General features: G+C 51.8%; 1 protein-coding gene across 5 annotated transcripts in view; it reads right to left on the bottom strand.

The window, feature by feature from the left end:
• Nucleotides 1–24,141, bottom strand: part of msi2a (musashi RNA-binding protein 2a) — a 152,123-nt gene that overhangs the window by 64,017 nt on the left and 63,965 nt on the right. For all 5 annotated transcript variants that reach the window (XM_035535316.1, XM_035535313.1, XM_035535315.1 and 2 more), the window contains one exon: nt 8,074–8,122. In XM_035535316.1, the coding sequence (XP_035391209.1) occupies nt 8,074–8,122 (49 nt within the window). The remainder of the gene's footprint in view (nt 1–8,073; nt 8,123–24,141) is intronic.

Below are 24,141 nucleotides of genomic sequence, written 5' to 3'. Positions count from 1 at the left end.
GGCCCCGTCGGCATGGCGACAGGAGTCACTGCGTGCCCAGCAGACACTGACAGGGAGCGAGAGGGAGTGTGTCTATAGCAGGTGTGTATATGAAGGTTTAATATATATATTCTGTCTTGTTTTTCCACTTTTAATGCCATTTCTGTTAATTGCTTTGGCCACAGTTGTTAATTACAATCTATGCCAATAAAGCAATTTGAATTTGAAAGAGGGAGGGAGAGAGAGAGAGAGAGAGAGAGAGAGAGAGTCAGTATGTTTTGGAGGGGTGATGGGGGTTAAAAAATAAACGTAGTAAAAGAGCAGGAAAGAAAGATAAGATAACCCCCTCCCAACACACACACACACACACACAGTTCTCCTCTCTGAGTAACTAATGAACCAATAGCGTGGCTTTCCTTTTCCTCATTCACAGCTAAGCACACTACTTTACAGACCAGAGGACTCAGACACACACACACACACACACACACAGCATCAGCAAAAACATCTGTTATGGAGATCCTATTAAAACAGGCACAGCTAAAAACATCCCAACATGCCCACTGTAAAACCCTGTCTGAGACACAACCACAGAGACAGACAGACAGAGAGACAGACAGACAGCGAGAGATAGAGAGAGGGGGGAGTCTAGCTTTAATAATAGATGCAGCAATCATAACCTGCTCACTCATTACCCACAAGTGAACGCCCTTCTGTGTGTGTGTGTGTGTGTGTGTGTGTGTGGAAGGGGGGGATGTCCTCTCTCTAGCAGCAGTTATTATCTTCTTTATTATTCATCAAAACCATTTCCACAACAAACGCTTTTTTGGACTGCTGAGACCCGCAAGTCCTGCTATCCAAGTGTCACATGTCCACCGGTCACGAACTCACGAACACCTCAGGACCCGGAGGATCGGTCACTCCCCCCGCAAGCACCGTCTCACCTGCCACATCCCTGTCCTCAAAGAGACCCGGCTATATGTGTGGAATAACGGCGCTGGCGGGTCGGACCTGGGCTCGCTCTCTCTCCAGCTCTGGGAAATCTGAGCTCGGAGGACCCGTGCCACGCTCCGGAGCGTCCGGGAGCTTCCTCGGACCCGGAGCTTCCCTCCCAGCACCCAGTCAACGTTTAGGAATCTAATCAGCTTCCGCGGAGCAGTAGAGGAAATCCTGGTTGGACAAAAGCTCGGACAACTCGTTAAGTGCTGCCCGCTAAAGAACACGGAAAGAAGTTAACCTTCTCCCTGTGGAGGAGAGGAGTATACCAGTTTCACTGAGAGACAACAGAAAGAGAACAGCAAGGTGGTGGCGATGAATAATAATAATATTTCCACCACTGTAGGGATCTGTTAACGGCTTGAGTGCTAAACTTTAAAATCTGTTCTTTAATGTTTTGACTGGATCATAGTGGATCAGTCACGCAAAGGAATTTCATTTAAATTGAACGTAAAGTGAGAGAGAGAGAGAGTGAGGGGTGAATGGCGGGTGAATGTGTTGGTGAGATTTGATGGGTACAGTGTGTGCCCACGTACACACACAGACACCCACCAGGAACACACTAAACACACACACACCCCTACTGAAGAAGCCCCGCACAGCCCTTAATGCTGTTCAGTGCATTAGATATTTATGAAGCGGTGTGTGTTTAATGTGGACTCATCTCTGCACTAAACACACCGTCCAAACTCACTGTTTACCGTCTGCTCCCAAAACACTGAGGTTTGGCGCATGGACAATAGTCTCTCTCTCTCTCTCTCTCACACACACGCGCGCGCGCACACACACACACACACACACACACACACACACACACACACACACACGCGCGCGCGCACACCTCATTTCTTGTGACAATACACCAATACACACAACTGTCTTCTCCCACAATGCAGCACAGGCCTCTAGAAACCAAATGCAGGAAGTGGGAGGGCCATCCTGGCAGGCGCTGACCCGTAACGCTGGCGATGGCGCCATTACCACTCTACACGCTGAGGCGTGGGCACCAAGGCAGACGGCGACAAAACAAAACACACACAAAAACAAATAACAAACGAAACCGACGGAGGTTGGTGCGGAGACCCACGTCAGGACTACACCCACCAGTGCAAGCAGTCCGCACTCACAATTCAACAGCCTAGGAAACACCCGCCGCGGAAACATTCACTCTCTCTCGCGCGCACACAAAGCTGATAATGTGGGCATCAACCAGGCCAGGACCACCCACCTGCAGATAAGGACCGCCCACACAGGGGCTGGAGGGTGGGTTTATGAAAAGGTCAAAGGTTGCCTAAGTCCATCTGATTGAGACTGGCCAGAGGGGGTTTCATTTCCTGGAGAGTTGCAGTGACACCATTCCATCTCTCTCTCACTCACACACACACACACACACACACACACAGGATTTGTCCTTCACGCTTGTGCAGACATGATGAGGGGGCAGGCAGGACTAAATTCTGTTTTTAAAGGCTCTGCACTTCTACTCTTTATCTGATTAACATGAGAAAATGGCAGAGTGCCTCCATCTCTAAAACATACTCTCTCTCTCTCTCACACACACACAAACACACACACACACACACTCACATACACTAAAACATACTCCTACTCTAAAACATACTCATACACTCTCAAATGTACTCTCTCTCTCTCTCTCTCTCAAACATGTTCTCTCTCTCTCCCTCTCAAACGTGCTCTCTCTCTCTCTCTCTCTCTCAAACGTGCACTCTCTCAAACGTGCACTCTCTCTCTCTCTCATCCCCCTCCTTCCTCCCTCACTCTTTCTCTCTTCACACCTTACACTTTCAATTCCTGCAGACATGTCGTCACACCACACAGAATTCCTTCTGAGGTGTGTGTGTGTGTGTGTGGGTGAGCTGGGCAGGCTTAGGAGTAGCATATGCCAGGGTGGGTGTAGTTAGGTGGAGGGCATAACAAGGTGGGTGTAGTTAGGTGTAGCAAGTGACAGGGTGGGAGTATTTAGGTGTAGTTAGGGAAATAGGCTGTGTGTGTGGACTAGGCACACTGCTAAGAACATGCGGACATACAACCACCCACACTCACTCGCACACATCCACCCACATCCACCCACACACATCCACTCTCCCCTGGCAGCTGGCTGATGAGCTGAGCAGTGATTAAGAGTGAGTGAACACATCATTTCCTTTGTTATTGTGATGAGGCCAGGGAGAAAAGCCCTCAGGTAGACAGAGAGAGAGAGAGAGAGCGAGAGAGAGAGAGAGAGAGCGAGCAGGGGGAGGAGAAGCATATGATTAGGTGTGCCATTTAAATGACATTCACACTAATCGCCGATATCGGGTTCGCCGTGGTGAAAAAGGAAATACCAGCGAGAGTTTTCACAGCTAACGGTGATGGAGGCGGAAGTAGTGCGTGGCGGCGGCCAGATCCGCCCTTCCCATAATTCCCGTCGCCCAGAGATGTGGTTAAGCAGGCAGGCAAGCAGGCCTTAGGGAAATTACCCACAATTCCCTCCCAGGGCCAACACCACACAGCCCTGTACTGCTGACACACAACGTTTATCGCGCGTCACACACAGGCCTGCGATTATAACGGCCACTAAGTCGGCTCGAAAGGTCTTAACGGCGTTCCTGCTGCGGGTTAACTCGGACAACGGAGAAAGGACAAAAGCTCAAGCGCTGCTTTCCGTCTCGTTCCGCGCCGGGTTGCTGGCCGACACGTGAGAGGAAGCTGGACTTTCCAGCAGGAATACCAGGAACACGCCTCCATTTGAACTCAAATCCCTTCCTTCCTCATGCAAACGGAAGAGATACAAATGGACTCGCAAAAAGTGGAGAAAATGTAGGTGGGGGGTGGGCGATGGAGCAACAGCAGCGATCACAGGTGTGGCCGGTACCGGCGGGCGGTTTGAGAGAGGGAGGGAGCGAGGGGACGTGTCAGAGACGCTCAGATTGTTTGCTGTGTTAGGCAGCACTGTTTGGCTCCCCGGTAAAGCCAACAGTGCCACTGGCAGAAATCATTGTGATATCCTGCCTGTTTTTCTCTCCGTTTCTTTGCCCTACTTCCCTCCCCCTCTATCTCTGTCCAGCCACGTGCAGATGCCCCCCTCCGTAAACCAGCCTGCCCGTCCCGAGCCCAGTCGCATCGCCCTACCAGGTGGCTAGCTACCCCTGCTAAACGGCTGCTAACCAACACACCCAGCACGCCACCTGATTGGAGAGACTCACAGCATTGTTCTCACCAATCAGCTTCAAAGTGTGATCGTTGATATGCGCACTGAATTAGCATAAAGGCTTTTAACGCCAGTCCAGACAAACTCGTTACATCTGATACTAATGTGGCAAGAAAATAAGGCACAAAACAACCACAGTGTAAGAGAAACTTATCGGAACCAAACAGAGGCACATATATATGCGTACAAGACTCTCTCTCTCTCTCTCTCTCTCTCTCTCTCTCTCTCTCTCTCTCTCTCACTCTCTCTCTGCCAGCAGAACTCCTCGGTGCCGGCTGGGAACTGAATTGGCTCCCTGGGCTGCCAATCCAGGTAAGAAGATTAGAGACACACACAATACAGCCTTCTGTTCCTCTTCCAGAAACAAACTCGTCCTTTATGGTGCGCGCACACACGCACACACACCCCTAGAGCGTCCATGGCCAAGAATTTTTCGCTCAACCCAATACCTGTGAATGGCTCACGCCATTCTGTCTCTCTCTCTCTCTCTCTCTCTCTCTCCCCCACCCTCTCCTTTTTTCTTTCCATCTCTTTGTATTAACATCCCTCTTTCTCTACCTTTTTTTTTCCCTCCTCCCCCTTTTCAGTCCTGAGTCACTCTCACCGTGGCAAATTTTCATTCATCCTTCCCGGTCTCACTGCGTCCAATCACAGCCTAAGTTTCTCATTCTTGCATCATTTCCAAAAAAAAAAAAAAAAAAAAAGAGGGTGAAAAAAACAAACCAGCGAATTTAACCTGTAATCAGACACACTCTTTGTTAACTTGGCAGAGTGGATGCCATCTGGATGCCAACCAACACCCCCCACCCCGTGTTCCTGTTACGTTTCTCAGCGTTTCATCATCGTACCCCTCTGCCGTTTCATTAACGGAAATAAGACGGGGGTGGGGCGGGGGGCATCAGAACAAGGAGGGTGGGGCCTGGAAGGTGATTCTCCGACTCACTCACTGTACCAGAGCAGAACTACATCTCCCACAGTGAACACGCCTCTATACGCCGCCGCTGGCAGACAGAGGAGGGGAGGGGGATTGTGGGAGCTGAAGTCCTGCAGAAAGCCTCTCTGTTACGCCTACTTCTGTTCTCTCACACACACACGCACACACGCACGCACGCACACGCACGCACGCACACGCACGCACGCACGCACACGCACACGCACTCACACGCACACGCACACGCACTCATTTGTGCGCACACACACACCCACACACCCTCCAGGCATGTCTGATGGGAAAATAATGGTTTCCATGGCGTGTAACATGGCGGTGCTTGGACGAGCGCAGGTCTGACAGGGATTTTCCTGAGAACAAGCTAACACTTCCTGCTCAGATTAAAATGTTCACCACTCGTGTGCGGGGTGGAGGAGTCAGAGTGTAGTTGGAGGGAGGGGGGGTTGTATGGATCAGACCAAAGTGGGGTTACAGGGGGTGGTGGGGTGTATGGATCGGACCAAAGTGGGGTTACAAGGGGTGGTGGGGTGTATGGATCAGACCAAAGTGGGGTTACAGGGGGTGGTGGGGTGTATGGATCGGACCAAAGTGGGGTTACAGGGGGTGGTGGGGTGTATGGATCGGACCAAAGTGGGGTTACAAGGGGTGGTGGGGTGTATGGATCAGACCGAAGTGGGGTTACAGGGGGTGGGGGTGTGTATGGATCGGACCAAAGTGGGGTTACAGGGGGTGGTGGGGTGTGTATGGATCGGACCAAAGTGGGGTTACAGGGGGTGGTGGGGTGTGTATGGATCAGTGTGGAATAATGTGAGTGTGCGAAACAGTGAGGATGAATGTGAGTGTGCAAACATACTCCACCATACTGAAGATGCAGAGAGAAAACAGAGAAACAGAGAGAGAGAGCGTATGAGTGAGCGAGAGAGAGTCAGAGAGAAACACAGAGAGTAAAACAGAGTTAGAGAAAGAGGGAATGTTCTGTCCAGAACAATGAATCCCACTGCCCAACACACACACACACACACACACACACACACACACACAGCCCTCCTGTGTGAACATCAGGGAGAGGAGAGACACCGCGTTAGAGCACAATGTGCAGGGCAGCAGGACTGATGGCTTTGGAAAGCTCAATTTCCAACACAATCGTCCCCATTTTAGTCCTGTAAATGCCAGCGAGATGGTGTGCTGCAGTCTTTTGTGTGAGGACCTCACTCTCAGAAAAGAGAGAGAGAGAGAGAGAGAGAGAGAGAGAGAGAGAGAGAGAGGATAAGAAAGGACAAAGCGTCTTTTTCAGCTTCTGTGGTCACCTAACTCAAATGGGGGGAATAACTTTCAGCTTCACTCTACCATAAACCACCCGCTACAGGACGGAGAGTAGCCGCCCCCCACAGGGTCAGGTCTAGCGTGCAACTTTCATCATAAACAAAGCTGACTCATTAGCAGAGAGGTCTGTGTTCACAAGGTGAAAGTGCAGTCCTCAGGAACAGAACCGGGGGCCGGCCCGGTTCGCTCTGGCTCCAGGTGGCCTGGTTTAGTTTCCCCCACAACGCAAACACATTCCCGGCCCAGACTAGAGGTCATTCCAGTGCTTTCGGGGGGGGTTGAGAGGGAGAGAGGAATAGAGAGAGGGAGTGGGGGATGTGTGGAAGAGGAAAAGACCACCAGCATATCCTGAAGCGGAAATGCTCTCCTCACTTCATTACAGACCAAAATAAAAGCTGCTATTCTTGAGTCTGGCACACAGCGTGTAGGTGTGGGTGCGTGTGTGAGAGTTTGAATTTAGGAGCTGTTTTAGAGGGAAATTTCCGGGCTAGCCCCCAACGGATCATTTGCATTCTACTGACCAACAACGCTGCGTCAAAACCAGAACGCTGCCTGCCTATCTCGGAATGACAGAGTCCCGTGGGCGGACGCAATAGCACGCAACGGCTCCACGCAAACAAGCCAGTTGGCGCCGTACGGGTCGCCCGTGCCTTCAAGGCCGTTTCGGGACGTAGAACGGCGGTTCCCGATCCCAGAACCGGCCATCTGGACTCCGCACAGCCGCACTTCAACCGTGCCGCTACGGTAACACGCGTTCGGGAACCAACGGGAAGTAAATGGAAAAAGAGTGTGGTCTCCGCATTGCTAACGAGGTGTTACGCAATACCGGGCCAGATGAGGGACAGACACCCGCTTCCTGTACAGAACCGGTACCGACTGTCCCGCGCGTGACGGAGTTTCCCCACTAGTGTTACTGTTCAGGACTGTATTGTGATGCTTTTTATTAATGCTGCCTATTCTATTCAGGGTTCATCCACAGTGCAAGGGAGATACAGTTATTATAGAATTTCTCTCTTTCACACACACAGAGGCATACATGCGTGCACACACAGAGTACCGCAGGGCACTGGATTGTATGGCTGTGTGCGGGGAAAAAGCGACAATGGAACACCAGCCAGAGGAGCGTGGGGTAGAGAGAGAGAGAGAGAGAGAGAGAGAGAGAGAGAGAGAGAGAGAAGCTTCTCTACCGTATTATCACAACCCTTTTTTAAGCCACAACGTGAACACACCAAGACACGCCCAAACTCCACCCCCACACACGGCACAGTCTCTACCACAGGCCCTGACCACAAGCACTGTTCACTTTTCACCCAGTGGTGCTTTTGACTCGACGACGAGCAACCAAGCCACAGACAGACAGACAGACAGACAGGTCTGATAACGCACCAACGGCGCACACCGCGATGGACCAGCCTAGCCCATACACACCCCATTATATTCGCGTATCTCAGAATGATTTAATTGCGAGCGCGCGTGCATGTGTGTGTGTGTGCGTGTGTGTGTGTGTGTGTGCGTGTGTGTGTGTGTGTGTGCGTGTGTGTGTGTGTGTGTGTGTGTGCGCACCACAGCTAGAGGGGACTACTGTATGGGGGCTGATATGAAACGTGTCTCTTACCTCTGTGTCTGTTAGTAGTCTTATCAAACATCAGCATAGCGTCTTCTACCTGCAAGACAAAAGAAAAAGAACTGTCAAGCACTGAGAGTTGACAGGACAACATCAGACACTCACACACACACACACACACACACCCACACACCCACACACACCCATGCATTTAAACCAGCACAGGAAGGCCTTCTGGAGTGTACAGCTGTAACCAGGTACCGCCCCCCACAGGTAAACGGTGAAAAAGAAACATTTTCCACCTGCCGAGATGGAGGCGTCTGTGCGCCCTTCGCCCTGGCCATCACAGATCCCGTCTCCCTCAACCACGGCACAGAGAGAGAAACAGGCGGACAGAGAACGCGGGAGGAGGAGAGAGGGAAACAGCCAGACACAATGAGCGCACGAGAGAGGGAGTTCTCAGTGGCTTTCTCCATGTCTCTCACCCCAGTTACCGTCGCTAGGTAACGTAGGGAGTAGGCAAGGTGCATAGGTGTGTGTGGCAGAGCGAGGGTGTGGGACAGCGGGAGGCTGGCAGCATGACAGAGACCACACACACACACACACACACACACACACAGAGCTATGGTCTGGCTGTAGTGCCTCTGTTTGTTTGGACTGGATAGGCATGAAAAAGCAAAGAGCTCTACTGGCTACCCAGGGGAGCTCAACACCACTGCCAGCCCACTCCATATCCGTGTGTGTGTGTGTGTGTGTGTGTGTGTGTGTGTATATACGCATGTATGCGCTCCCGCCATATCATTACACCAGTATTACACGATTATCCCGATATCGATCCTCGGATATTTTAAACGCCAGGTCACTGAGATCTTGCGGCTTTCAGAACAGGAAGCTCTTTTTCCACCCTCACGGACTCCTGGAGCTGTCTGGGAATGGCTCGGAGTTCTCCGCTCCCATTCCCGCCAGCGGCGAGCACTGCCCTGCCGATGGACACGTCCGGACTTCACTGAGCTTTGGGAGATGGGAGACAGTTTGGCCATTGTGTATACATAAGCGCTCGCACGCGCACACACACGCACAGATATATATATATACACACACACGCGCAAAGTGTGCGTAGTGGTGGGAGAGCTCCAGGTGCATGACCACTGAGTGGGTGTCACACTCCAATCTTACACACACACACACACACACACACACACACACACACACACACACACACACACACACACACACACACACACACACACACACACACACACACACTTTTTAGAAACACCTCAGAACTGTAGGCCTTTTCAGCACAGCCTCTCAGAGCTTGTACACCACTCTCACACCATCTGATAGAAGGTTAAGGACCACTTCACTGCACGCATGCACACACACAAACACACGCACACACACAAACAAAAACCCGATGAAGTCACACTCACTCAGGGATGCTGAACTCTCTCTCTCTGCACCATCTATTCTGAGAACAGTTCAGAGGATAATGGAGGTCTTATCAGTACGTAAGAGGAGAGCGAGGAAGACTCCACCCAAGCGCCTGGCCTTTTGTGATGACGAAGAAAAGCCTCCCCATATGTCTGCTCTTATCCACCCGCTAAATGTTATTTCGGGGGGTGGAGGGGGGGCAGTACCTGCCTTTTGTGTGTGTGGAGAAAGATCACCTCCCATACAGGTATGGAGCAGGTATGCCGCTCAAGGAGCGCCAGTCACCCTGGGAAACGGTACTATCCCGGTTCTAGAGGAGTGAATGAGCTACCGCAGGATATTAGCGGTGCCCGGTTAGCGTTAGCAGGAAGGTTGGTGTAATGCCAACGTTAATGCGAGTGTGGAGTCTAAAGGGCTATGAATCCGGCACAGGGATAGAAGGAGAAAAACCCGAAAGGAGGATCTGAGCAGCTGTTTATATTCACACCAGGGCCCGGGGGGGGGGGGGGGGGTTTGCGTGGGGGGACGACTTATCATGTTCCTGTCAGATGATATGACAGTGAACACTTTCTTCCCAGAAACCTTTGCACCCAAACTATTGCACCCAAAACACCCATACGTATGAAATGGCAAGCAAGCACACACACACGCACGTGCCCATGAATACCCACGCGTACCCACACCCACACTCAGGCAGCAATTTAAATCAACAGCCTTCTAAATGATTTATTAGAGGACAGAGTTATTAATAAGCAGACTGGCGTGTGGTGTGCAGAGGGAAAAGGGGGTGTGGCCTCGCTGCAGATTTAAGCGTTGGAGAAATTTGGTTTGACAGCAGTTAGGACCGACTGCAAGTTCACCGCCATTCACATTCTACACACAGCCGAGAGAGGAAAGGAAGTGTGTGTGTGTGTGTGTGTGTGTGTGTGTGTGTGTGTGTGTGTGTGTGTGCGGACACATGCACACGTGTGCACCAGCATGCGCAATACAGAAGTGCCAATACACAACTTTTACTGCCCACTTGGGAATGTCTCGTGCTGAACAGGAAACAAAGTGTGTGTATGGAGCAGACATAGACCTTTTAGCAGGCAGTTGGACTGAGGGGGAGAAGTGGCTTATAACAGGGGTAAAAGGGCAATTAATGTGGCTGATTCATCATAACGATCTAAACAAGTGCAAGTTAAGGGGAGGGCTTGTACACACACACACACACACAAAATGGTGCGGCAGTGGCTATTGAAGGAGGGCTCTAATTACCCAGCACTGAGGCCTTTAAAGAGGAAATGAAAGACAGACAATATCCTTGAGGCAGTGGCGCTCTGACCCAGGGCGAGGCTGCACCCCCACGCCACGCTGCCCTGGAGCACGCCAGAACAGCACCGCAAGGTGCACGGGCCACCACAACACGCCGCGTGTTTGGCCGGTAGGCCCGCGTGCGGGACCATGTCAGACTCTCAGAGGGTTGGCAGGAAGTATGCCAATCTCATGGCACCCTGGACCAATCCGGACACCGTCACGTGACAGAGCGGGTGAGACTCAGCTATGTGGGAGATCAGACAGCAGGGAGATCAGAAATGTGCTTGGCTGATATCCCTAGGAGCATCTCTCTGCCTCACAAGGCCTCCCGCCAGGTCACACCATGGCCATGAAATGCCAGCAGCCCACATAGCCATTCTCCAGCCAACCAGCACGTCTCGCGGTCAGGGCCATGGCGGGGGGGGGGGGGGGGGGGGGGGGGGTCACACACAACCCAACACCCGCAACGCAACCTCGCGACTGACACTTGAGGCCCCTCCCCCTGACCCCCCCGCCAAGATGGCACGCGGCATCCGAAGCTGGGGGGTGGGGGTTAAGGGTGGGAAACCCCCGGTGATGGGAAATGATTCAAAGCCAGATCACCTTAGTGCAGGGGAGAGGTGACATTACCAAGACTGTCATACACACTGGAAACCAACAACTACCATGTTTAACTTCACACTAGCCTTCCATAAAACTGAACACCATGTTCCTTATGGAAAACAAACAAAAACACTACATGAACACTAGAAATACAACCCCGGTTCCAGAAAAGTTGGGAATGTCAATCAAATGCACATAAACACAAATCTGTTACTTTGTATTTACTTTGTATTATATGCAAAACAAAAGAGTAGAAAATCTATATACGTCCTGTTTGACTGAATCAATTTTTAAATTTATACATTTGTTCTGAAATTGATGCCTGGAACACATTTCAAAAGAGTTGAAACAGGCAGCGGTTTGGGCTAATGTGACATGTGACATGTTGGAATACCAAGGTGATGTGAGACTCCAGTGTTGTAGTGTATAAGGAACCTCTGAAGAAAGTCCTAGGATGGGTCAAAGGTCACAGATGTTCCAAGATGTGCATTAGCACATAATTCAGCACTTCAAGCACAACATTCTCCAACAAGATTCCCCAACGAGATTCCCCAAAGACAGATGGGCATGTTTGGTTGACATTTTCCCCAACGAAATGGGGCAACACTTGAAGACCCCAAAACATTATGGATGGCCAGTGATGGCTTTCATGTACACAGCCTCAATGGGTTTTTGCTGGCCGTTCTCAGCATGCCAGCCTCAGCTGTGGTGATCTCTCTTGTGTGGGCTATAGGCGTCTTTTTGTGGTTGTCTGCAGTTGTCGTTCACAACTTCAATTTCACGCATCAATTGGTCACCAAATAAAAAAAAAGAACACTGCCTCATTACGGGGCTCCTAGCGGTGTTGTGTGGGCAACCCCGCCAGGCTGCAGTGATATCAGAGGAGCGCTAACGTCCAGCAACCTTGCTCTTGGACCTCACTTACATTCTGGCCGTTGGGTGGGGGTGGGGGGGGTAAAATCAGCCATAACGTAACTTTAGCTAGCTACTGAGACGCTAGTGATTTTTTATAAGTTGCAGAGGTAAGTTGTAGGGGTCGGGGTGAAATGGGATCAGGCCTATTTATATGGCATTTCATCCTCTATATCTATATAAGCAAAAAAAAAAAAAAAAATTGTTACCTTGGGTGTTTAAGGTGGTAATAACTTCAGGCTCCTGCAGATGGCGCAACACAAGAATGTTCAGGGTACAGATATCTGCGGGGTGTGAGACAACCAGGTTTCATCATCTCACCGAGGAACATAACGTTCCCATCCCTGTATTCCAAGATGACAATTCTCGCGTTCACGGGGCTGCAAATGTGACTGTCTGGCATGAGAAACATTCAGGCATGGACGCACGTCCCGACTGGCCCGCAAAATCCCCAGATTTTAATCCGCTTGAAAATCTGTGGGACTATCCGGAACGGTGAGTAAGACACACCAGGGAAGGCATCCTCAGAAACTGGCTGAACTGCGCGATTCTGTGATGCAAATGCGGCTGAACGTTGCTCGTCTACGTACGGGACCTCGTCCCGTCCACGTCGAACCGAATCCCACTTGTTACTCGTGCTCACTGAGGTGTTGCACGCAATTAGGTGCGTTTGGCAGGTGACTCGTTTTTGGTCCGGTGAGCATAAATAAGATAATTAATAAGTAAATAAGATTCGAGGAATCCAGTCAAATCCCAGTGCGCAAAAGGCAAGACTGAACCCACTTCTCACCACGTGTGATCCCAGATCCTTCCGACACCATTGTCGTACCGTGCGTACGTGGCAGTCATCATGAAACAGGCTTGGTGATAGCACGGTAACCCTCGTTTTTTATCAGTCAACACCAGACATCATCGCGCCAACAGATGCAAGATCAAGCGTTACAACGTAAAGAGGCAGCGGGCAAAAACTCTGCCAAGCTCTCTGCCCTCGGCTGTGCCCGGGGTGGACGTTGGCACGGTGGAAGTGTGTTTCCTGCTCCAACGAGTCATCATTGGAGATGGGTCTGGGTTTTTTTTTGGTTTTTTTTGAGAAATAAAAACAGCAGTTGCGTTTTCCAGCCCAAAGAGGACAAGGACCGTCCAAGCTGTTATCGGCATCGGATCCAAAAGGCAGCGTCTGTCATAGCATGGGGGCGTGTCCGTGCCCGCGTCTGTCATAGCATGGGGGCGTGTTCGTGCCAGCGTCTGTCATAGCATGGGGGCGTGTCCGTGCCCGTGAGAGGCCGCCATTAATGCAGAGAGAGATGTACAAACATCAGAGCAACATATGCTGCCATCCAGACAGCGTGTTTTCCAGGGAAATCCCGGTATTGTCCAGCTGGACGACGCCAAAACGCATTCTGCCTGCTTTGCAAGTGCATGGCTGCATTAGCAAAGCGTGCAGGTGCCGGACTGGCCCGTCCTGACGTCCTGTCCTGACCTGATTCCAACTGAGAAAGGGTGGTGTATTATGAAGTACAGAATGCAGGTCCCATACAACCACACAGGTAAAGACCTGCATGATGCAAGACCAGGGGAACACTTCACTTGTTAAACCCAGGGGAGTCTTCAGTGCCCAAATGCTTAAAACTATTAAAAGAAAAGGTGACGTTACACATTTGGAAACGGAGTGTTGCAGTCATCAGGTTTTGAAAAGAGCGTATACTTTTCAAAAAAATACAATAATTTTAGTTTTTTGGTAATTTTCCATGAGCTCCCACCTTTTTTGGAATTGGGGACGTGTAACGTGCAGGTTAAGCGCAGGCTGGCAGGCTTCTGCGTACGGGTGCGAGTGCGTGGCTTTCCCGGGGCTACGAAGCACCCATATCAGCAGAGCTGCCATCACTGAGGTGGGCGAGGAACTCTGGATGGCCTGGGGGGTGGAAACCACGAGTCTGGTGGTCCAGATTTGACACTCCTGCAGGGTGCGAAAGGGGCAGCGGGTCGTATTTTTTTTTTACCCCGCTGCCTCCCACGACGGCGGCACCTTGCAGGGTCACGGCTGAGAGGATCAAACGCTCGTCGGTTTGAAGTCTGAGGGCGACGTGACGCTGTGGCAGAGACACTTCTGTGCACGGGTGAGTCCACTCCCTCGCTGCGTTTTCAGAAAGACAGTTTGTCCAAGACTACATGTGTGTGCGTGCGCGCGTGCATTTTCTGAAGGGCTTGAGTTGTAAAGGCAGAATACACACAGTCACACACCATTAGAGTCACTGCTGTACAGTATTGCCTGGGTAAGCAGTCTGGCAGATAGCGTAATGCAGTTTAGCGTGAGGGTGGGGGTAGAAACAGAGAGAGAGAGAGAGAGAGAGAGAGAGAGAGAAATGCAGCACAGAGCTGCAGATAGCAAGACGTCTGAAAATAGGAGAACGTCAGAATGAGGAGAGCGAGGGAGAGTGAGAAGCATTCCCAGCATCACGGCCCAGTGAAAAGGTGGGAAAAGGGCCGGTAAATAAGAGAGAAGAATCACACACAGCTCCACCTCAGGCAGCTGAGTGCACATAAAAGAGTCTCCGCACTCATCCAGGTCTGGTTTCACTCCACGTCAAAGAGGCCAACAACCCCTCTCCTCCTCTCCCCAGCGAGCAGGGAAACCCGGAGAGCAGGAAGCGATACTCCCAGGCCAGGGCTGGGAGCGCGCCACCCCGGTATCTGCCGGCGAGCAGGCGTTAAACGAAGCCCGACGCCATCGCACACCACACGGCCGCCGAGCACCTGGCCGTCCTGTGCCCACGCGGAGGGACAGCGGCTGGCTTTGTTAGCGCTGCAGGCCAGACTGAAGAGGGAGGGAAGATTTAAAAACAAAGAAATCTTTTTGTGGGTTAGAGCTGGGTGGCGGGGTCACGTCACTGAGCAGTGGTTGGTTTTTACACTACGTTATTTGAAGCTGGTACCTGTCTCCACGCCCCTACCTGGATGGGACGCTACCGGCTGAGAGGGCTAGGCACTGAGTGGGCACGTGAAACGGAGAACAACGTGGTTTTGTCCAGCGCAATTCTTGCCGCCGCCCCCCTTCGTCCTTGTAGCTGGAAACAACTGCTCCTCTTGTTATGACCGCGCTCATGGACAAAGAACATGCCCAGTGTGTGTGTCTGTATGGGTGTGAGACAGAGCGAGGGAGAGAGAGAGAGAGAGAGAGAGAGCGAGGGAGAGAGAGAGAGCGAGGGAGAGAGAGAGAGCGAGGGAGAGAGAGAAAGAGCGAGAGAGAGAAAGAGCGAGAGAGAGAGAGAAAGAGCGAGAGAGAGAGAGCGAGGGAGAGAGAGAGAGAGCGAGGGAGAGAGAGAGAGAGAGCGCGAGAGAGAGAGCGAGGGAGAGAGAGAGAGAGAGAGCAAGGGAGAGAGAGAGAGAGAGAGAGAGAGAGAGAGAGAGAGAGCGCGCGAGCGGCTTCTTGAAAACTGCCATCATTTCCTGACAGGCTTCTCCCTTGAGACCAACCCTAGAAGAAAGCTGGTCCTGAAGTACCACCCAGGGGAGACGCACGCCCGCCCGGCTGCTCTCGCCGTGACCGCGGCATTTGAGACGGGCTGCCCTCAATGCCCGGGGTCAAACCTAGCGCCAGCTGACCCCGGGGCCGACCGCCAGACCCCAGCGGGAGTCCGAGAGCCAAGGCCAGAGCCGTGACATCGCCCACGGACAGGAAAGGGAAGCGGTTTGCCCGCAAGGCCAGGCATGCCCAAACACATTCCCCAACTGCCCACACCACGCGGATGGGAACGGGTGCGTCCAGTGCTAAACTGGGGGCGGGGGCGGGGGGGGGGGTATTCAGAGGGTCAAGACAGAGGTTACGGAGGGGCAGGAGGGTGGGGGTGGTGCGGTGAGGACAGAGCCAAAAAAAAAAGAGGGTGAAAGGAGGGGGACAGAAAGAGAGAGCATAAACAGAGGGAAAAACAGAAGTGAAGAGGCAGAAACAAAAAGGTGCAAAAAGAGAGACTCAGACAAAATGGAGGGGGGTGTGTGTGAGAGAGAGAGAGAGAGCGAGAGACACACTGTAACTGCAGCAGACTGTCTATTACAGCAGCGTTTTATTAATAGTTCTTTAATATAGCAGCCATATCCATCTCTGTCACACACTCCTTTAGCGAGGCTCCACTTCCTGTCAGGGAGGAACACCCCTCCGAGACGCACTCCCCTCTCCAGCGCCTGCTCGCCCTCGCCACGCTGCACACGGGATCTCCTGCATCAAAGGTAATCGCAACCCTGTGCAACATGGCTGCACCAGCTCAGCGCCTCAAACAGCGGCTCCGTGAGAGCCGGGACCTCGGTCACCTCCCTTCAGAGCAATCAGGGTTATTCTTCTCCTGAGCGATCTGCAACAGCGCGGCGGTCCTCCTTACACGTCCCCCCCCCCCCACCCAACAGCCATTTATGTATATGCTAATTACATTAATCAACAGAAAAAGTGCTTATTAAATCTGCTAATTGCTATGTAAATAAGTTCCTCCTGACACAGGCGGGTTCACAATCACTTTAATTTAAAATAAATATAAATATGTCAATTTTCATTTAGGTGGGGGCGGGAGGGGGGGGCGTGGCTGAAGGGGGTGGAAACAGCCACGGTCGCCCAGCAACGGCGGTAGTCCTCCTGCCGCTGAGCTGGAGATTCAACCCGATCTCCCCTCCCGTGGGAGCAGCGTCATTCAACGTATATAAGGTGGTCGGTATAGCACAGCTATATGCCCCTCCCCACCCGTTGTAGTGCCCCAGCGGCGAGGGACCGGCTCGCACCTGGGCAGCCTGCGTCAGTCACGCTGCTAGGACACGCCGTCAGCCGATGCTAAACGACCCTCCGGGAGAACTCGGAGAGGAAGATTGCTAAACACAACCCTTCAGTTGAATTGTTCTTATTCAAATCTTATCCGTATAATCACCCCACAGTATCTAAGCACTCTGGAAACAAAAACAAACAAACAAACAAACAAACAAAAAAAAACAACCCTCTTTCCGGGGCCTCTCAACCGCACAACGTGGTAAAATCCATCAGCTCACAATATGTCTAAACTGCATAAAGACTTGCTTAAGTCAAGGAGCAGGGAATTCAATTACATCTGCCAAAACACTCCCTCACCCACATCACCCTCTCTCCACTGTTTCCCCAGATTAAGTCCTAATCTCTTTCAAAGGCCATTTCAATAATATGACATTTTCCATCACAATGGAAACGAATAAATGCCAGTCAAACCTTCACGCACCCCTCCCTCGCGCTCCCTAACCGTTGCGGCATGTGCCGGTTTTGATAGGCCATCCCTCCCCGTCAGCTCGGAACGCGGGAGGCTCCGATTTGAATACAGTAACATGGGCTCCTATTTATTAAAGCTTGGATTAACATGACAGGCAGTTTTGTCTGGGGAGCCTTTAATGTGCCTCAGAGAAGCGATCCGTGAGACAGTAATGGGTTCGGGCTAATATACTTGAGTGATGCGGCTCGCTCGGTGCTCCGGAGCAGAACACTGGAGGGGGACGTGGGCCGTGAATGGGAAGGTAGGATGGCGATGTGTGTGTGTGTGTGTGTGTGTTGGGGGGGGCGGGGGTAGGCATATGTCTGTCTGGCTGGCTCTCGGTTGTCTGTCTGGCTAAACAAAGGAACGTTGGGGTGTCGGAAAAACGGCGGCGTTCTGAGCTGTGCACTCGTCTCCTCTTCTTGCGCTCTTTCCCGGTTCCCTTTTCCCCCACTCTCGGCAGCGACAGGGTTGGCCTGGAGCGCTCCGAGTTTGAAGTCAGAGTCTTCAGCTCTCTGCAGTGATCGCCTACGGCGTTCCCACCTCTTTAGATCTCCACCTCTCCCTCGCGCTCAGCGGCCCCATTTCCGTACTTCCAGCTAATGACAGCTTCCCAGTTCCCGCCGAATGCTGTGAGCCAAAATGCCCTACCTTACCTCTAGCCAATTTTACACAGTACAGACATAATATCACTTCACATTAGATAATAAAGAACCTCGTTCTGGTTAAAAAAAAAATAAAAAATTTTAAAATCTATATTTTTTATGGTCGTGCCACCTGACGGGAAGTAGCTACAGGAGTAAAAATTCACATAAAATGTCGCAAAGTGTTACAGCGAAGTCAAGCCAGCAACACCCTTCCCCCGCTGTAACTGTACTGGTAATAAATTGGTAAGGGCCCCACTGGACAGTTTTGTGGACTGCTGAACGATGAGATAGCCTTAACCACAGACGGAGTACGAGGGCGTTCCCTTCCCCAAACCCCTAGGCTCCACTTACACCTTCTCCGTCTCTGGCGCGTGGCAGGTGCCCTCCACGCCCATCCTGAGCACGGAGGTGCAGCAGACCAAGAGATGAAGAGAAAAGAGAGGTGATTAGAGGAGGAGGAGTCCACCGGAGGTTCGGCCAGCTGACGGCCCGCGCCGCAGAGACGGAGGGCAGGTGTATTAAAGGCCGGCGTGACGGGGCACCAGGCGCCAGGCACCGGGCACCAGGCCTGCGCGTGTGTCTTACAGGGACTGTAATCAGTGCTGGAGCCGCCAAGTCTTTTAATTAGCACGTGACAGGAACAGGATGCAGGAATGAATAAATGATAGTGCCTGGACAGGAAGGAGAGCTGCATCTTTAAAAGGGCCGAACGCAAGCTTGTTTGATCCGAGTGGCCCGCGCGCAAGTGGAGAGATCCGAACTGACCGCAGGTTCCCGTAGTTTGTCAGTCAGCCCTTTGAAGAATACAAGCACGGAGGAGCAACTTCCTGATTAAAGCCTTGTGGCTCAGAGCAGCCCGGCAGGCGCGGGAGGCCATAATGGCAGCTAAAACCATACGTGATTATAGATATTCCCAAAAACACGTCAGACGTATGATCGTTCCGGTTAATAAAGGGATGTGGTAATGAAGTACTGACACTACCGTGAGACGGCAGGGATCCCTGATAGCACTCGTCTCAGTTCAGTTTGATGTTGCACTAAAGTAACCAGCAGATCCACTCAGAAGCAGACAACACCTCCCATTCTAAGAAAACACGAACACACAAGTACGCACGCGCGCGCACACACAGCAGGCTGAAAAGATGACATGGATTTTGCCCCAGGACACACAGGACACTAAATGTGCTGACAAAGTACATCCCTAATGCATTAAGAACTATTATATGAACTAAACAGAGCTCTCTGCATGCTTTAACGCTGAGATGTACAGCCAACGTAACAGCAGACACAGAAGAAGCAACATTCAGGGCTGAATCAAGACACGGAAAGAGACCAGCCAGACTCCGGTCTCTCCTCCCCTCAGGCCCCTCGCCAGACTCCGGTCTCTCCTCTGCTCAGGCCCCTCGCCAGACTCCAGTGGGCTATTTAAAGCTACCTGTGGGACAGAGCCAATAGTCAGAAAGCTGGAGGATGGCTGCGCGACATGTGGGCTGGCGACCGTGTAAATGAACGCCAGTGACAGGCTGACAAGCGTGTGTGTGCGCAATGTCAACGTCTGGTCAGGTATGTGTGTATTGTCCTCCAAGTCGGCCTTTAATGTTTAATGCTGCGGGGTGTGTGTGTGTGTGCGCGCGTGTGTGTGTCGTGTCTGTGGCTCAGGCCTGATCCCAGGCCTGTTCTGGAAACTTCTCTGGGCTCGGTTAGACAAGCCGGTAATGCATCATGGCGCCACAGACTGCCCACTGAGTCTCATCAGGTCCCTCCCGAGGGCTAGGTCAGTGCGAATACTGACCCACGTCCCTACCTACCTCTCCCCACTTCCCCTTTGCCCTCCATTACCACGACAACGACCAGCGTGAGCCAGGCGGCATGGCGACTGAGAGGACTCGTCATTCCTCCTCCGTTCCCACAAGGCCCGGCAAGGCTCTGCCCAGAGGACGGCAAGCCATTCGGGACGCAACGCTGGGAAGTGCTAGCGATGCCGGAGGCTAGAGCTCGACCTCCACGAGGGTGTCAGCAGTGGTACACACACTGGGGTTCACCTTCAAGAACTCCCGTGACCTTGTGTACGAGAGTGAGTGATAGGCAGACATAACATAGAGATAGATAAAGACTCACAGGGCGAGGAAGAGGTTTTTTTGTGTGTGTGTGTGTGTGTGTGTGTGTGTTTATATATGTGTGTGTGTGTGTTTTTATGTGTGTGTGTGTGTGTGCGCTGTAAGGGTAAGCGAGCAGAGTTAAGTGTGATTGGACCATCACGCTGCGTCTCGTTAGTGGCTGAACCTACTGTGGTGGTGCCTGGCAGAGTCAATCAGAGAACGCTGAACTCTGCAGCTCAGCAGGGGGGGGCGGGGACTTGTAGCCCGCAGGCGGTGCTAGCCCCAGGAGGGTGGGCCCAGCGGGGGGCTGGGGGAGGAACCAGCGCACACGCCGAGGAGCTCTGCCAATCACTCATTCCAGAGTTTCCCCCCACACCACCCCTGGCCCCCCCAACTGGGCACCAATGACATGCTGGCGTAGCCCACAGACAGGAGACTGCCGTTAATCCCTGGTGTGTGGAGGTGTGTGGACATGTTTTGGGGTGTAGGGGTGTGTTTTGGGGTGTATGGGGTTTTGTGGGCATGTTTTGGGGTGTGTGGGGGTGTAGCCCCTGCTCCTGAACCATGCCTGACCCGTGTCAAAAACGTGCCCCCTCCCTCTGATCTAAAGGGCAAATGCACAAGTCATTGGTATTTGCTAGAAATAGCATGCTATTCATTGACGGAGGCATTGATGAGATCTGTTTGAGCTGAGCTATTTTCGCAGCTCTCCATTAGGGGGTGTGTGTGTGTGTGTGTGCCCTTGCTGGTGCCCGGTGCCAATCGAGCCTCAAATTGAGCCTCTGTTGGACAGCTAAGGCGTCATTTGATCACAGCAGGCCAGGTCAGCGCCAAAATTGTGATGCGGAGAATAGTGCATCACACACTCCCGCCTGCCCGCTGCCATCTCACACCACAGCCAGATGAGCTCGCAACGTGCACACGCACGCACGCACTCTGCAACACGCAGCGTCAGGCGCGCTGCATCGACGCGACCATCTTTCCAGTAATTCGCACCCCCCGAAATCTCCCCAGCGCTGGCCCTGGACGCAGACGGACGAGGCGTCACCAGGTGCGATTAACGAGACGCTGGACTAGGAACTGCTGATCCGTTTCCACCTGCCGTGCGCTTGAAAGCCTGTCCGTCTTGAAAAATGCACACACGTGCACGGGCACACGTGGGCCGCGCCGCACCCCCGGGCACACGCGCACGGCCCCGCACTGGCACACATCTGGAGCCATTTTGCAGATGGGGGGGGGGGGAATCAAAGGCTGAGCTGGCAGAATGAATAAACATGGAAATGAATTCAGCTCATGGGGGAGGATACCAGCCGCAGGGAGGCCTGTGAGTTCTGTTCAGTGGGGAGTGAAGATGTTGGGTGGGGGGGCGTTGGAGGGGACAGGGAGCCTCAGGCTAATCCAGGAGCTTGGAGTGACAAGATCCAGGATCCTTGGGTTACTGTGACTCAGAGGACATTAAAAAGCTACACCATCAGAGTTCTGTCCCCTCTCTCTCTCCCTCTCTCCTTCTCACTGTTTGTCAGAGGAGGTGATTAGCTGTCAATCCCTCCATGAAGGAAGATAACCCCTACACAGGCAGTCTCTCCCTCAGGGACAGGCACACACACACACACACACACACACACACACACACACACACGTACATAGATACTCAAACACAGAGGACAGAGAGAGACAAGGATGGACACGAGGACGTGTCACACACACACACAGCTTGTGATTATCCAGGGATCCCGCTGCCATGAACATATGGAAGCATTCTGCACATTTTCTCACCTTCAGTACTCACACACACACACGTCCAGCCTTCACCCTGTCTCCCTCTCTCCCTCTCAAACACACACACACACACACAGAGGCCTGGATTAATCACACATGCTCAATTACGATTTACATTCCGAAAAATAGCGGCCCATTTAAAAGAATAAATTGAAACACACACACACACACACACACACACACACACACCGCTACATGGCCAATCAGAGTGTGTTTATATATACATGCACTGGCAGGCTCAACATGGACCTATTAAAAAAACCCTGCAGTGCTGAAAGTCTCAAGCCAGTCTGGCGTTGGTTACTAAACGGAGGCGTGGCTTCGTGCGTGTGCACTGATGCGACGGGGGCGTCCGCAGGGGAAGGTCAGGGAAGGTCAAGACCCCGCTGCTGCCGTTTTGAGCCACACGTCCCCTCCGTATCGCCAAGGTATCGCCCCAGTCGAAGGGACATAACCATGTGGCCACAGAACTCTCAGAGCGTGTGCTCACCCTCTCAAGCACTCTTTCACTGCACTGTGCTTTCAGATGTTCTCCTATTAAAGAGAGCAAAAAGCACTTTCCATGTTCTAAAGAAACGGCAAAGATTAAACATTAATCTGACGTGGGGGGGGGGGGAACAAACGACTGTAGAAAGAGTGAGAAATGGAGCAGAAAGACAGAAGGAAGAATATGTTTTGTGGTGTTAACTGTGAGCTGTGTGTGGATCCCCAGAAGAGAGTTGTGATGTGCTGAAGGCCTAACAAGACCTGTCTCCATGGACACTCCTGCTGTGGCATTTCTGTGCGCGCGTGTGTGTGTGTGTGTGTGTGTGTGTGTATGCGGGAAAAAGAGAAACTCCAGTGCCAGTGTTAACAGCTCCCAGGCAAATCCTATGGCAAACATGCCAGGACTGGCATTCCAGAACCGGACGGTGGGCACGTATTTAGACAGAACCGCTGCTACAGTGGACGAGAGCTTAGAAGCGCTTGCTCAGAGACGCAGAAGAACAGAGAGAGTGAGAGAGAGAGAGAGAGAGAGCAAAGGAAGAGAGAAAAACAAATATTTGCATTTAGTTCTGATAATGACAAACATAAGACTTTTCAAACTAGATGGAAATATTTCACAAATACAAGACGTAATGGTCAAATTCACATCCATTTGCCCGTGTAGGATCCTTCCAGCTCATGCGTAGTCTGAAGACTCTCATCTACGTAACTGTGGGGAGTATTAATTGCACGTGTTTGCACCACCACTGCCATCCAGAGAACATCAGACTTATCGACATTCACCTGAACACACTCACTGCTTCACAACTGCCCATAAATATTTTATAGATCTTAAATCAGGCGAGGAACCCAGCCAGGCCATAATCTGGTCGTCAGGCAAAGGGAAGTTTGGTAACCATCAGACATTAATTAGGGACCAATTAGGGACTCTTTTGGAGGTGCCGTGGAAAGGATGTGTTGATACGTCTCCAAAAAAATCAAACGCATGCATAATAATTCTGAACACACTGTAGTGGACATATTGTGGAGAGCCTTTACAGCGTGAAACCCTTGCAGATACACTCATTAGAAACAGGGCCACTAAAAGCAGAAACCACAATCATAACGCAACCCTGGACTCAATGTGAGGCGGAGTGAATAGCACTCTAAAATAACATCAACTGAGCTTACACGGAATTACGCGGCAAAAATAAGGGTGACGCTGACAAACCCTATCAGCACAGCCAAATATTAGCTGAAAGTCAGTACGGCGTGCCTGTGATTGGCTGAGAGTCAGTACGCAGTGCCTGTGATTGGCCGAGAGCTGCTACGCAGTGCCTGTGATTGGCCGAGAGCTGCTACGCTGCGTCTGTTGACTCTTTAGACAGATCTCTCCAACACAATCATCTCAATCAATACCACCCTCCCCCCAGGACACACACATCCTGTTTTTCTTCTCTTATGTCATCATATCACAACAACAGCAGGATTAAAATGTAGCAGATAAAAGTACAATTTCCCAGCATATTATTTTATCTCTGAGGAGTAAAGTAGCTTTTCCTCGTGAGAAGCTTGAATAATATCATTTAATCGCAGCGTTTTTGAGGTAACAGAAAAAAAAAGTCCTTT

This window comes from Electrophorus electricus, chromosome 17, assembly GCF_013358815.1.
Source record: "Electrophorus electricus isolate fEleEle1 chromosome 17, fEleEle1.pri, whole genome shotgun sequence".
NCBI lineage: Eukaryota > Metazoa > Chordata > Actinopteri > Gymnotiformes > Gymnotidae > Electrophorus > Electrophorus electricus.
The sequence above is the reverse complement of the archived record's forward strand: the minus strand, read 5'-3'. Positions and strand labels throughout refer to the sequence as shown.